Source organism: Bombina bombina, chromosome 1, assembly GCF_027579735.1.
Source record: "Bombina bombina isolate aBomBom1 chromosome 1, aBomBom1.pri, whole genome shotgun sequence".
In the NCBI taxonomy this organism is placed as follows: domain Eukaryota; kingdom Metazoa; phylum Chordata; class Amphibia; order Anura; family Bombinatoridae; genus Bombina; species Bombina bombina.
Genome location: NC_069499.1, coordinates 1041818784 through 1041835473, shown reverse-complemented (window position 1 = coordinate 1041835473; position 16690 = coordinate 1041818784). Strand labels below are relative to the sequence as shown.

Below are 16690 nucleotides of genomic sequence, written 5' to 3'. Positions count from 1 at the left end.
TACCGGTGAATATTGTATTAGTTCCACTTCCTGTGATCTCCACCATACTTATGTGTCATGAAATTTACCAGAGCCCATTCTACATAATGATTGGTTGGCTCAGAGCATTATTATCATTTGCATTGTCCCTAAATGGACACAGCAAAGGAGACCAGGAACATGAACTCCAACAGGCTTTTCAAGAGGTGAGTCCTTGAACTGCTCTAGATTTGTAAAACATTGTCAATTGTGCTAAAAAAGTGTTAAATGATTTTAAAACATTTATTTTTCTATTCATTGTTTAAATGCTGGTATACGCTATGAGTTTAACATCCCTTTAAATTACAAAAATGGAAACAATAATGAACTCGCACGTACCAACCTCTACCATTATAATTAGCCATGTGGCAACTTCTCATAGAACCTAAAGTCTAGATCCACCTTTTGTTAAAGGGACATGAAACACTATCACAGAGACTACAAGTTTCTTTAGGCGCCCTCAAGCGCCTTCAGCCTCTCTAGCCTCACCAGTCCTTATCCTTATAATGGCAGAACCCATGATAAGGAGGAGATGCATGAAATGTATTTAGTGTTTAGTGTCCCTGTAATGGATCAAAAATGATTAACTCCATCTTTTCTTGAGTGAAAGATTTATTGTTAAAGGGGCATAAAACCTCAAAAATGTATTTCATGAATCAGATAGAGAATACAATTTCAAACAACTTTCCAATTTACTTCTATTATTTAATTTGCTTCCTTCTCTTGTTATCCTTTGCTGAAAGGTTTATCCAGGGAACCCAGGTTCTAACTGCTGATTGGCGGCTGCATAAATATACCGTTTGTCATTGGCTCACCCATGTGTTCAGTCAGCACCCTGTAGTGCATTGCTGCTCATTCAACAAAGAAAACCAAAAGAACTAAGAAAATTGATAATAGGAGTAAATTAGAAAGTTGCTTAAAATTGCATGCTCTATCTGAATCATGAAAGAATAAAAAAAGGTTTGTATCCCTTTAATGAATTGATTGTAGTTGCATACATACTATGTAATAATGAGAAGTATATATATTTTAGTTCATAAAATTCTTACTTTACCTTGCTGTGTTGCATTAATGGAGGTGTCAATACAGATTTCTAAAGCATATCAGGGGCAAACCCAAGATTATTTTAAAAATAAATCTATGGGGCACAATTATTCTACCCAGTAAAACTTAAATTATGCTTACCTGGTAATTACATTTCCATCTGTGGGAGGAGAGTCCACGGTTTCATTCATTACTGGTGGGAATTAAGAACCTGGCCACCAGGAGGAGGCAAAGACACCCCAGCCAAAGGCTTAAATACCTCCACCCACTCCCCTCATCCCCCAGTCATTCTGCCGAGGGAACAAGGAACAGTAGGAGAAATATCATGGTATAAATGGTGCCAGAAGAACAAAAATAAATTTAGGTCTGCCCACCGGAGAAACGGACGGGAACCGTGGACTCTCCTCCCACAGATGGAAATAAAAATTATCAGGTAAGCATAATTTAAGTTTTCCATCTTAATGGGAGGAGAGTCTACGGCTTCATTCATTACTTGTGGGAAACAAATATCCAAGCTCTAGAGAACACTGAATGAAAAATAAATGGGAGGGCAAAAGAGGCGAACCCTAATCTGAGGGCACCACAGCCTGCAAAACCTTTCTCCCAAAAGCTGCTTCCGCCGAAGCAAAAACATCAAACTTGTAAAACTTTGTAAAAGTATGTAAGGACAACCAAGTAGCCGCCTTACAAATCTGCTCCATAGAGGCCTCATTTTTAAAGACCCATGAAGAGGCCACAGCCCTAGTTAAGTGAGCCGTAATCCTCTGAGGAGGCTTATGTCCCGCTGTCTCATAGGCCAAGCAAATCAAGCTCCTCAACCAAAAGGATAGGGAAGTGGAAGAGGCCTTCTGCTCCCGTGCTTCCCCGAATACCCAACAAATAAAGATGAAGTCTGTCTGAATTCTTTTGTGGCCTGAAGATAGAACTTCAAGGCTCAAACTACATCCAAATTATGAAGCAACCTTTCCTGTGAAGAAGGGTAAGGACACAAGGAAGGAACCACTCATGATTGATGTTAAGGTTCGACACAACCTTGGGAAGAAAGTCCAACCCTGTGCAAAGAACAGACTTATCAGCGCGAAAAACCAGATAAGGAGGCTCACATTGCAAGGCCGCCAGCTCAGAGACTCTGTGTGCCAATGCAATAGCCAGTAGGAATAGAACCTTCCAAGAAAGAGCCTTTATGTCAAGCGAATGCATAGGCTCAAATGGAGCCTTCTACAAGTACCAAGCTTAAGCTCCAAGGGGGGAGCGGAATTTCTAAAGACAGGCCTGATCCTAGACAGAGCCTGAATGAAGGACTGAATATCAGGAAGCTCTGCAAGCTTTTTGTGTAACATTACTGATAAAGCCGAAATCTGTCCTTTTAAGGAACTGGCGGCAAGCCTCTTCTCCAACCCATCCTGGAAACCGTCTGCCAGGGATATCCACGTTCCTCACACCAGGACAAATAGTTCCTCCACACCTTATGATAGATGCGATGAGTGACCGGCTTCCTGGATTGAATTAGAGTATCAATCACACACTCAGAAAATCCTCTCTTGGCTAGGACTAAGTGTTTAATCTCCACGCAGTCAGCCTCAGAGAATCGGACGACACGAGATCTATCTCCGGCGTCCCCCATCTGTTGCAGATCTCCGCAAACACCTCGAGATGGAGAGACCATTCCCCCGGATGAAACTATTGTCTGCTGAGAAAATTGACTTCCTAATTGTCTACACCCGGAATGTGGATTGCTGATAGCAAACAGTTGTGGGTCTCTGCCCATTTCAAAATCTGAGAATCTTCCCTCATGGCTAGGGAGTTTCTCGTCCCCCCCTGATGGTTGATGTAAGCCACCAAGGTAATGTTGTCCGATTGGAATCTGATGAATTGGGACGTCCCCAGGAAGGGCCAAGCCCTCAGAGCGTTGAAGATCGCTCAAATTCCAGAATATTGATCAGTAGAAGCGACTCCTCTCAAGTCCACCCCAAACTGCTCCCCATCCTGCCAGACTTGCGTCCGTGGTCCCAATCTCCCAGGATGATCTCAAGAAGGATGTCCCCTGGCACAGTTGGCCCAGGCAGATCCACCAAGAGAGGGACTCCCTTGTCGGTTGTCCAGGGAGATCTGTTGGGATAGATCTGAGTGATCGCTGTTCCATTGTTTCAACATGCACAACTGAAGAGATCTGAGATGGAATGACATCTATGCTGGATACCATGAGCCCAATCAACTCCATACACTGGGCCACAGATGGCCTTAAGAAGGTCTGAAGAGCAAGACAGCTGGACACAATCTTGCAACGTCTCTGATATGTAAAGGATATCTTCATAAATATTGTGCCCAGAAATTCCACCCTTATCCAAGCCCTCTTCTAAAAGTTAAATAATTCTAAAGGAAGTCCTTACACCAGGAAAGAAAAACTTTCCACATCTTGTAATAGAGAATTCTTGGTTCACGCAAAAGTACCCAAAGGGAAAATTATAGAAATCAAAATTTATTGTCTCTAATAATATACTAGACCGAATAAATAAAGTCTAGGGAAACGGTTGTAAGGTCTGCTTAATGTATTGTCCCCTGGCTATGATGTACTCCCTGAATTGTGTACCTGCTAATAACCTGTGGGCTATGTGAGTGCATGCATTTGCTCACTTTCCTTAAGATGCACCAACTCTTCTGTGCTTAACCAGCTGCAGAAAAAAATGCTTCCAGTAGAGAGCCCATCCAGTGCTGTGAACATCACAGCAGATGATCTATGTGTGGAGTATAGCAACGACACAATAAGAGCAGACTAAGGAACCTGTCCTTACGACATCTCTGTCTTCCAGTAGCAACTCTCTGAGGGGAACATGGGTCTCAAATCGTTCTGAGGACCGATTCTCAACGAAGAATCTGGAGCACCTAAATTATTCACATACCTCCTGGGAGGCAAAGATAAGACTTGCATACCAGAGAGGTGGGAGGGATTAAGTAGTCTTGAAGTTTTGGGAATCTATGCCTCCTCCTAGTGGCCATTAGTAGAGGCTTATGTTTTATCTCATCGCTCACTTATCTGCAGCGCAGGTACAAACCCGGCGATAAAAGGCAAGAAGTGAGCGTTGAGCAAAATTTTGCTCCTTAACGCACTCCAATACCAGCGCTGCTTAAGTCAGTGGTGAGCTGGTCGTACATGCTCGTACATGATTTCCCCATAGGAATCAACGGGGAGAGCCGGTTGAGAAAAAGTCTAACACCTGCAAAAAAGCAGTGTAAAGCTATGTAACGCAGCCCCATTGATTCCTATGGAGAAACTAAAGTTATGTTTACACCTAACACCCAAACATGAACCCCGAGTCTAAACACCCCTAATCTTACACTTATTAACCCTAATCTGCCACCGCCGACACCTGCATTATATTTATTAACCCCTAATCTGCCGCTCCGGACACCACCGCCACCTACATTATACTTATGAACCCCCTAATCTGCTGGCCCCAACATCGCCGACACCTACATTATATTTATTAACCCCTAATCTGCCACCCCAATGTCAACGCAACCTACCTACACTTATTAAACCCAAATCTGCTGCATTCAACGTCGCTTCCACTATAATATACATATTAACCCCTAAACCGCCGCACTCCCGCCTCACAAACATTAAATATTATTAACCCCTAATCTGCCGCCCCCCAATGTCGCCGCCACTATACTAAATGTATTAACCCCTAAACCTAAGTCTAACCCTAACACCCCCTAACTTAAAGGGACAGTAAAGTCAAAACTAAACTTTCATGATTCAGATAGGGCATGCAATTTTAAACAACTTTCCAATTTCCTTTTATCATCAAATTTGCTTTGTTCCCTTGGTGGTATTTTTGAAAAGCTAAACCTAGCTAGGTTCAAACTGATTTCTAAACAGTTGATAACCGCCTCCTAGCACAGAGCATTTTGAAAGTTTTTCACAGTTAGACTGTGCTACTTCACGTGTCATATAGATAACATTGTGCTCACTCCCGTGAAGTTATTTAGGAGTCTTCACTGATTGACTACACTGCATGTCTGTCAAAGGCACTTAGATAAGAAGCCTGTCTGCAAAGGCTTAGATGCAAGGTAATCACAGAGGTAAAAAGTATATTAATATAACTGTGTTGGTTATGTAAAAACGGGGAATGGGTAATAAAGGGATTATCTATATTTTTAAATAAGAACATTTTTGGTGTAGACTGTCCCTTTACATAGAATTACAATAAATTAACTAAATAATTAATATTTAAAACTAAATACTTACCTATAAAATAAACCCTAAGATAGCTACAATATAACTAATAGTTACATTGTATCTAGCTTGGGGTTTATTTTTATATTACAGGCAAGTTTAACTAGGTAGAATAGTTATCAAATAGTTATTAACTATTTAATAACTACCTAGCAAAAATAAATACAAAAGTACCTGTAAAATAAAACCTAACCTAAGTTACAACACCTAACACTACACTATAATTAAATAAATGAACTAAATTAACAACAATTAAATGAATTAAATTAGCTAAAGTACAACCCCCCCACTAAATTACAGAAAATAATAAACAAATTACAAGATATTTAAACTAATTACACCTAATCTAATAGCCCTATCAAAATTAAAAAAAGCCCCCCCCCCCGAAATAAAAAAAAACCCTAGCCTAAACTAAACTATCAATAGCCCTTAAAAGGGCCTTTTTCGGGGCATTGCCCCAAAGTAGCTCTTTTACCTGTAAAAACAAAATACAAACAACCCCCTCAACAGTAAAAACCATCACCCACACAACCAACCCCCCAAATAAAATACTATCTAAAAAAAATTAAGCTCCCCATTGCCCTGAAAAGGGCATTTGGATGGGCATTGCCCTTAAAATGGCAGTTAGCTCTTTTTCAGCCAAAACCCTAATCTAAAAAATAAAACCCACCCAATACACCCTTAAAAAACCTAACACTAACCCCCTGAAGATCAACTTACTGTTCTGAAGACCGGACATCCATCCTCAAGGAAGCGGCAGAAGTCTTCATCCAACTGGGCCGAAGTCCTCAACGAAGTCGGGAGAAGTCTTCATCCAAGCCAGGTGAAGTGGTCCTCCAGACGTGCAGAAGTCTTCATCCAGACGGCATCTTCTATCTTCATCCATCCGACGCGGAGCGGCTCCATCTTCAAGACATCCGAAGTGGAGCATCCGCTTCATCCGGAGTCATCTTACTGAATGATGGTTCCTTTAAGTGATGTCATTTAAGAAGGCATCCCTTAGATTCCGATTGGCTGATTCTATCAGTCAATCGGAATTAAGGTAGAAAAAATCCTATTGGCTGATGCAATCAACCAATAGGATTGAGCTCGCATTCTACTGGCTGTTCCAATCAGCCAATAGAATGCGAGCTCAATCCTATTGGCTGATTGGATCAGCCAATAAGATTGAACTTCAATAAATGCAGTATAAGGTGGCGCAACTTAACTTGCTATTCCCCAAATGTATAATTTCCAAAAACTATGATTGCTTGGACGTTACCGTTACGGGTCAATTGTACATATCAGTATCTGTATGCTCCCATTAATAAATATATATACACACAATAATAAAAATAAAGTACAATTTATTCTTATTATTATATGGTTAAAAAACATAAAATATGCATGATCGTCAGAACATATATATGTATAATATAAAACTGGACACCGGTGTCAGCTAAAATAAATGATAATAAAAGCTCTATCGTTCTCAAAATATATCCAAAATTATTAAACAAGTTGTGTTACTATATGAGTCCAACAATGTATCTAAATAAAATTGGAAAAATTGCCTGCTCAAAGAAAATCAGAGCTATAATGTTAAATGTAACTACTATGTATGTCATAATATTGTTGATGATAGTTATAACTGAATAGTCTTATTCCAGTAGTCAAAATACTTTTGGGGTATGGTATTGCAATCTGGCAAATAACTCATTCTAGTCACTGTCTGCTGAGAAGTGTTTATGGAGTATCCCTCCAAGAACCAAACAACAAAGTTCCCGCAGTAGGATCTCTACTCTGGCATTTTCTTACTACACAGTGTTGAGAAATATATTTACCATCTAGGAGTCTGCAAAAACTTAGAAGAGCTAGCAAAATACTCTAGAATAAATACAAATGAAAGGGACATTAAACTACTGGGGACAACTGGTTACTACTCACCATTGAATTGTTTTTCCTTCTGCGCCTGCAGAGCTCTTTAAAATTATTCTCTAATACTAACCCTTTAGAAGTCCTAGTTATTGACATTCTGCATCTTCACACTGCATGCTGCCATCTTGGAATTTAAGCATTCTTGTACTGAGTGGTGCACATTTATAAATCTGTGATCTTCTTTACAAGCCAAATCACATATTTTAGTTTAGCATGCATAATACAGAGCAGGAGCTCTACATTTCTGCATTTTTATATTTGTTATGTAACTTTTAAACTGTGAAAAAAAACTGCAAAAAGTGTTAACCCAACTACAAGGTCCAGCTGTCAAAAAAGCCAGTTTTGTCACTAATCTGTGAATATGCACGGTTTCTGCCACACAGTGCAACAATACGTACGTAACAAGATGAGCTTTACCAACTTGCTTCTGTAATAAAATAAGAGAATGGCTTTAAATACAGCTGCGGGGATAAGAGGAAAAACAGTAGCTTGGTGAGAAGTAATATTGCTACTGTAGTTGTACTCTTAGGGAGTCAACCGCTTCTATAAAAGATGGAAAAAGGGAAAATATGAAGGGTTAGATAGGGACACTGGGTGGGATCCTGTTAGGGTTAAAAGGTCATTACAGTAAAAAAATGACCTGCTCTAATACGGTAGACCATGTAATTTTAAGACTATGACCCCTAGACTACTCTGTCTTTAACCCCGCAAAGAAATACCACTCAGGACTCGCAGAGCACTGCTGGTCCCCAGTGGATCTAATCAGCAGCGCTAAATTGTGCTACTAGCGTTGCTGATTGGGATAAACACATAGTAGTCCAGGGTTAATAGTATTAAAATGACATGCTCTAATAGATTAGATTAGAGCATGTACTTTTTTGGCTATAATGGCCCTTTAGGTTTCCGTAGGTGATCTGGGGGGTAGCTGTGAGGGTTATTTACAATGGGGCAGTCACCTTTACCTTTAAGAGGCCATAACACTGGTACATACGTAAAAGAGAAGAATTGAGAATATGAAACCAGAAGCAAGAGTTATGGGAAATAGAAGGGAGCAAAATAAGTTTGGAAGAAATAAACAAGGGATTGCAAACAGAATTAAATGGATCAAAAAGGTAAGAAAGAAAAGTGGAGAGGAAAAAAGCAGAGAGAGACAGGAAAGAAGAAATATATACATATGAGGCAGGCAAGGATCATGTAGGCGCAAAGGAAAGATTGTTATACAAATCTAGTGGCAGGTACTGACACAGGCACAATATGACTTACCCCCATGACTTTGCCTCGCTGCTGAACATCCTCCCACATAGAATGCACTACGTATCTACACATATATTTCCCAGCTCTCCCTTCCTGCTTCATTCGTACCAGACACATCCTATGGAAAAACATATGTATGCAAATCAGATCAGCTTAATTATTGTTATACATGATACAGGCGTGATATGCAGATGATTTCTGTGTTTGCACTAACTATAGAAAAGGCGTTGTCATCATGATATACTTTTTATATAGTGTTTTAATATTTAGTTTTAGTGTGATATTTTTGCATTGAAATAATAATAGCAGACAGAAAGGGTTATACCTATTCATTAGAAAATCTGTTTTTCATATGGCTCTAAAATAGGTTTCCACCTAGTTAAAGGGACATGAAACCCAAATTTTTCTTTCATGATTCAGATAGGGTACACAATCTTAAACAACTTTCCAATTTACTTCTATTATCAAATTTGATTATTCTCTTGGTACTATTTGTTGAAGGAACAGCAATACACTTTTGGGAGCTAGATGAACACGTGAACCAAGGACAAGAGGCATATATGTATAGCCACCAATCAGCAGTTCCCAGTAGTGCATTGCTGCTCCTGAGTCTGCCTAGGTATACTTTCCAACCAATGATAACAAAGGAAATTAGATAATAGAAGAACAAAGTTGTTTAAAATGGCGTGCTCTATTTGAATCATGAAAGTTTAATTTTGACTCCACTTATCTGCTTCAAGAGACTCCCTCAACATAACTGTAATCAATGAGAAAACTCTTTACATACAGGTTGTAGACTTTTCAAGAAGTGATTGATGTCGAATGAGATAACACATTTGGCTTCTTTTAAATTACATATCGTCTTTGCACATTACATTTTATTTTTTATATTTAAAAAATATGTTCAGTTTACCTGTAAATAAACACAATGGTTTATTTCTAATGGTTGTGAGAGTCCACAACCTTACTCTTTGGAAATACTTTACCTGGCCTGCAGGAGGAGGCAAAGACACCCCCACCAGAGCTTTAAAGGGACGGTGAACACTAAAATTGTTATTGTTTAAAAAGATATATAACGCCTTTACTACCTATTCCCCAAGTTTGCACAACCAACATTGTTATATTAATATACTTTATAACATTTAAGCCTCTAAATGTCTGCCTGTTTCTAAGCCACTAAACACAGCCTCTTATCACATGTTTTTTTATTAGCTTTTCTCAACAAGACACTGCTAATTCCTGTGTGCCATATAGATAACATTGTGCTCACTCCAGTGGAGTTGTGCAGGACACAACACTAATTGGCTAAAATGCAAGTCAATAGATAATAACTGAATAACCATGTGATAAGGGGGCTGTCGGAAGAGACTTATATACAAGGTAATTACAGAGAACAATTATATTAATATAACCACATTGGCTGTGCAAAAATGGAGAATGGGTAATAAAGGGATTATTATTAAGACTATCCCTTTAAGAATCCCTCCCACTTCCCTTTCTCTTCCAGTAGTTATTTGCCTCTTCAAGGAGAGGGCAAGGATAGAGGTGTTGTGAAGACAGCAGTTTTTATTCCTTAATGGATAGGAAGAATACTTAAACCGCTGGGGTCGCTGGGAAGTTCCCAAGTCTCCTGCAGGTGGAAGGTGCCTGTATTCCCAAGTAAGTCCCAGTGGTCAGTGACTGAAGGGGACAGAGGCAGGGCATGTTTGTTTCTCCACCTAACATCTTCAGACTACGAAAAAAACCTGTAATTGTGTGGGGGATTGGTCCTAAAAGGACTTAGTTAGTCCAGGTAGGGGGCTAAAGGTCAAGTCAGTGCTACCCTTCTGGCAACAGATCTGCTGTGCAGAGGTTTGTGCAAAGTTATATGGGACATCTTATCCGGTCCCATAGGACTGGAATATACTTGCAATTGAGCTCCTATGGGGGAAAGCTTTATTAAGTGGCCAGAGGAAAAAAAAGGGGTCACTGTGACAATATGCCACTGAAAAGGAAGCCAAAATCTACCTAGCGGCATACAATGTTTTTACATGGCAGATTGATTAATAGGAACAAGGGTTTCCGATTGGTTTATCAATATTCAATGAACATAATTGGCTAGTTACTTTATTCCTAGAAATAATTTATTGAAAAGTCCAAGAAAAAAAATCTTGCAACACTTTGCAAATGTCTTCTTAATAAGGCCAATGAATTTCCCTCATAACATTTGTTGCTGAACTGTTTAAAGGGGTATGAGATTATATTTAAAATAAATTGCTAAATATTTTATTTAAAAGTAATTGCTTGTTTTTTACATTTTTCACCATTTTGTATTTTTTTTTTTAGCAGAACATTTAACTGTGCAAATAAATTTGTATACATTATATAGTCCACACATGTAAAATGTGTAGTGAGGTAAACCAAAAGAAACAGAAAAAGAAACAAAAACAGCCATGAAGACAACTTAAGTTCTCAACTGGATTCCTTTCACATGATTTTTGCAGCGTCCTGCAAATTTTTGCAAGTCCTCTAGTAAGCATGGGTAAGAAACTGACTGGATCTAGTGCATGTCTCCTAGCAACCACTTACAAAGGGGACGCTCTTAATTTTCCTTCCTGTAGAGACAGGAAATTAAGTTAAAAAATATTACCTGATAAATTATTTTCTTTCAGGATGGTGAGATTCCACGAGCCTTGACGTGTGGGATTGAATTCCCGCCACTAGAAGGAGGCAAAGAACCCCAAACAAGATTTTTTAAACCCTCCCACATCCCTTTACTACACAGTTTAACATATAGCCGAGCAGAGAAAAGGAAACCGACAGGCAGGATAAGACAAAGCAGGGCAAAAAGAGATGCAAATAAAAAACTGCCGCCAAAAATAAAAGAAATTGGGCGGGGTCATATGGACTCTCACCATCCTAAAAAAATATTTTTTTATCAGGTAAGCATAAATTTTGTTTTATTTCATATGATGGTGAGAGTCCACGAGCCTTGACATGTGGGATTTAATACCCAAACTATGGAGTCCATGACAAGAGAAGGTTGGAACATTAAGAAAGGCAGTTCCTATTTGCCAGACACTGCAGCCTAAAGGACTTTCCTGCCAAAACTCGCTTCCAAAGAAGCAAAAACATAAAAACGGTAACATTTGATAAAAGTATGTAGGGAAGACCATGTTGCAGCTTTGCAAATCTATTCATTTTTCAAAGCCCACAAAGTAGCAACTGATCTAGTGGAATGAGCTGTGCTATACTTAGAAGGCGACTTACCTGCCACCAAGTATGCTTAGTGAATCACCTGTTTTAGCCAAGAAGACAAAGCTGTAGTCTTTTGACCTTTACGAGAACCAGAATAACGTGCAAATAAGCTTGCGCTCTGTCTGAAATCCTTAGTAACCGGAAGTAAAAACTTTAAGGCCTTCACTACATCTAAGTTATAAAGAAGCCTCTCTTTGGAATTGGAAGGATCAGGGCACAAAAAAACAACGTCTTAGTTTATATTTTCAGAATAAACAACCTATATTGGCAATTGTAAAGAAAACTATAAAAGTAGCTCCTGTAGGTGAAATTAAATTTGACGATCTGGTGATTCATAGGAGGCACAATAAAGCTATAAATTGCAAACAGCAATGGTATACATTTGGAGAATTATTACCATTACAGCTAACTTTAGAATAAAAAGACATTATAATCCAAAGACTCTGCAGTTTACACACTATACAATAATTTTCAATATAAATGCAAATGTAGTCCTGTAGGGCACACAGATTAGCTTGTGCAAAAACTAACACTAAAATAAAAAGGAACAATTAGCTATATAGTGAAGCAAAGTGTGATTTACGTTAGCACAACGTATACCAAATTACTCATCCAGAAACCTGAGATATCAGACATTACTGTCTTCATGAATGGCTAAGTCCCCACGGCAGAGGCGCATTAAGAAAATAAAGTGCAGGGTTGGCAGGTCACAATTAAAACATATCTTCCAGTGATGACCCACAGTCAGGCAATTGTCATATAGCTATATCCTATAAAGCAAAGTAATAGTATGCTACAAAGATTAAGAGCTGCATGACCAATAGCAAACTCTAAATATTTGAAACCTACCCCAATTCTCCAATTCTACTCCAAGACTCTGACCGACCCGAGCATTAAAGAATCCAGGGCCTGACTTGTGTTCCAGAATGCAAAAAGGACTGCAGTGTAGAACAGGGTAGTTACAACTCCCTCTCCATTAGCATGCAAATAGACATAGAGGGAAGTAGCAAATTGGGACTCCAAGATGTCAGGTACACGGGTGAGCAAGCCTGTCACACATGAAGTCCACAGATCTAAGTCCCTCACTTCTCTAGATTTTGTGTGGGCTCCCATGTATCGTCTAGATCTAGAAGAGTAGACACCTCCTGATTTTGTGAAATGCTTGTACTCTGCTCTGAAGCAACAGCTGCATCCTCCTCGTGCAAGGGTAGATAGTAAAGATAGGAATTCCGCTCTCTCACAAGGATCCCCTCGATAGCAAGCAGGGTCTGTCTCAGCAAAGCAGGTTCTCAGATTCGGCTGGGTGACTGTGCAGTACGTATGAATATCTATTTCCCCCGCTACAGTAGGTTCACAGTGAGCTTTCTCAATGTACTGAGCTCTCAGTGACATCAGAAGACTTTCATACTTGCTATTTATCTTATGCTCAAGCCTAGCAAGTAGCAATCATATTAGATAAGATTCCCCCATATTTCACAAGAATGATAGAGAACTTTATAGATAAGTAGAGAGATACTGCAGTGTAACTGAAATGGCTTAACCCGGGAATCCAGATGGCGGTATTAGAAGTCTGCAGAGTAGTACACCACCTCGACTTCCAACGGTCCTATTTAGTGCCCTGGATTAAAGGACCAGTCAACACTGTAGATTTGCATAATCAACAAATGCGTGATAAGAAGACAATGCAATAGCACTTAGTCTGAACTTCAAATGAGTAGTAGATTTTTGTTAAATAAATTGCAAAGTTATGTCTATTTCCACTCCCCTGTATCATGTGACGGCCATCAGCCAATCATAAATGCATATACGTATATGCTGTGAATTCTTGCACATGCTCAGTAGGGGTTGGTGACTCAAAAAGTGTAAATATAAAAAAACTGTGCACATTTTGTTAATGGAAGTAAATTTGAAAGTTGTTTAAAATTGCATGCTCTATATGAATCATGAAGTTTAATTTTGACTTGAGTGTCCCTTTAACAGTTTCTGGCATATAAATGTTTCCATCAAGCTAGCTTCATTTCTTATATGGATCTCCAACATTTAATAATGAGGATGGCTGAAAGAAACCTGTTGGATTATCGATCTTGAGCCCTCAGCTTCTAATTTGTGCAGCCTGCAATAGCCACTGCTTGCACACGCCCCCCCTTAATGCTTTTTTAATTAAAACATTAAAACAAACTGTTTTTATATCATTTTAATGGCAAACAATTTACATGTAGCCAATAAAAAAAAAGTGTTGATGTAGCTCAATACAAAATTTACTAATGCACCTGATCCAGGCAAATTCTTCTTTACTCACAGGTGCCACCAGCTGTTTATCAAGTATCTCTGTATTCTAATACTGAGCTGCGTATTTCACTTTTTTCCCCCATTCCCCCCCCATCCAAATCTCAAACACTGTTGAAAATCTTGACCCTGACTTACAAGGCCATCAATAACACTGCACCCTCATAAACCTCTGCCCTTCTCTGAAAATAATCTTTTACCTATCCACTTTGATCTGTCAAAACTAGCTTCTGTCCTCTGCTCTCATTACTACCCCACACACTCATTTACAAAACGTTGGTAAAACAAAGATTTTGTGGACAATATTGGATCAGTTTTAAGACAGGTTTCAATGTTTTAGAATGTAAAACATTCCTTAAAGATTCACCTGTTCTAGGATGACACAATTCACATTAATTAATGATTCATTTGTTTTTGATTTTGTAGCCTCAGATTTCTCTCTTATTCTTTCCCCATGTATGTTTCTTAGTATGTAAGTACACAAACCCACCTGATCATCAGATAACTACGCATAAATGTGTACACATCAGATGGTATCTCATGAGCAGGGCCCTCTGCAAATGTATCAATTTGCATTTTTACTCAACAACTATTATTATTATTATCAGGTATTTGTAGAGCGCTAACAGATTCCGCAGCGCTGAACTATAAACCTAATATTGTAGTAAAGTATCAAAATGACTAATAATTTCCTATTATAGATTTCCAAGACTACCATTGAGTATAAGAGAGACTGGCTAAAACAGCCTTTTTTAAACAAAAACACGACATATTTTTTATTGCAATTGACTATTATATCAATTTAAATGGACATTAAACACTGCGATTGTAATATAAACTATTAAATTATACATAGTAAAAAAAAAACTGTCATTTTACTCTGAGAATTGTGGATTTTCCAATACTGAGAATTTGAAATGTATCGATCTTAACCTTGCTTTATATGTACCCCTAAATTGCCTCAAAAAATGTAATAAGATGAGAGAATGCAAACAATACAATTGACAACTTTGCTCCAGTAACCAAAAAGAATTGGGAGTTAGCCGAGTTTGTCCGCTGAAAAACAACCGTAGCAAACTATCACCAAAATTACAAGTTTTGCGTTCGTGTTTTAAAGCTGAAAAAATGGCCATTTCAGCGTTAAAACAGCAACGCAGCCATTACGAGTCTTGTCGGTATAGCTGTACCGCAAACCTTTTAGCCTGTAACGCAACGTCAGTCTTGCACTCAAAAAAAGTTTTTTCATGGGATTCCCATAGCGCTGCCATTTTGAGTTTTGCAGTGAGGATAAAAAACTTGCGTTCCAGTCTATACCGACACGATCCGTACCGCCATCTGAGAGCAGTAGTTATGAGTTTTACGCAACAAAAATGTTACACAAAACTCATAACTAAAGTGTTACAAAGTACACTAACACCCATAAACTACCTAATAACCCCTAAACCAAGGACCCCCCGCATCGCAAACACTATACTAAAGTTATTAACCCCTAATCTGTTGCTCCCGACATCGCCGCCACTATACTAAAGTTATTAACCCCTATTCCCCCGCACCCCAACATCGCCCACACTATAATAAAGATATTAACCCCTATGACGCCGCTCCCTGACATCGCCGCAACTAAATAAAGTTATTAACCCCTAAACCTCTGGCCTCTCACATCACTACCACTAAATAAACCTATTAACCCTTAAACCGCCAGCCCCCCACATCGCCAAAAACTAAAATAAACTATTAACCCCTAAACCTAACAACCCAATAACTTTAAATTAAAATTATAAGATCCCTATTTTAAAATAAATAAAAACCTACCTGGGAAATTAAAAAACCCATTAACCAAACATTACTATTATACTAAAATTAAAATAACTATCAATTAGCTCTCAGCCAATAGGAATGAGAGCTGCTTAAATTCTATTGGCTAATTTGAACAGCCAATAGGATTTTAGCAGCTTTAAATCCTATTGGCTGATTTATATATTTCAGCCAATAGGAATGCAATGGTACCCACAGTATAAAAGTGGTACCTTGCATTTGAATCCTCAGTGTGTGGCAGACGATCCCATAAAGAGGACCTCCACGTCGAGTCGATGGACCTCCGCCTCCGCCCATCGACCGCTCCGCCTCCGCAGGGATGAAGAAGATGCCGGTCCCTCGATGGATGAAGATGAAGCCGCTGGGATGAAGATCGTCCAAGCTGGACTTCAGCAACTGTGAGTACCTAAAGAGGGGTTAATGTTAGGTTTTTTAAAGTTTTTTGGGGTTGGGTTTTTTTTTAGATTAGGGTTTGGGCTTGTCTTAAAAGCCCTTTTAAGGGCAAGAAAAAGAGCTGAATGCCCATACAAATGCCCTTTACAGAGCAATGGGTAAATTAGGTTTTTTTAGTCAGGTTTTTTTTATTTTGTGGGTTTGGGGTTTGTAATGTTAGGGGGTGTTTGTTTTTATTTTGTAGCAAAAATAGTTTTATTGTTTTGGATAATTTTGTTTGTTATTTTTTGTAATGGTAGTTTTTTTATTTTTGTAATGTTAGGTTTTAGTGTAAGGCAGCTTATGTTTTACTTTTATTTCACAGGTAAGTTTGTATTTATTTTTACTAGGTAGTTAGTAAATAGTTAATAACTATTTACTAACTAGTCTACCAAGGTAAAATAAATACAGACTTACCTGTGAAATAAAAACCTAAGCTAGTTACAA

At 38.7% G+C, this 16690-nt stretch overlaps 1 protein-coding gene across 1 annotated transcript in view; it reads right to left on the bottom strand.

Moving 5' to 3' along the window:
* Nucleotides 1-16690, bottom strand: part of LOC128662804 (ubiquinol-cytochrome-c reductase complex assembly factor 1) — a 416092-nt gene that overhangs the window by 131740 nt on the left and 267662 nt on the right. Inside the window, exon 7 of the mRNA XM_053716768.1 lies at nucleotides 8483-8591. Coding sequence (XP_053572743.1) covers nucleotides 8483-8591 — 109 coding nt within the window. The remainder of the gene's footprint in view (nucleotides 1-8482; nucleotides 8592-16690) is intronic.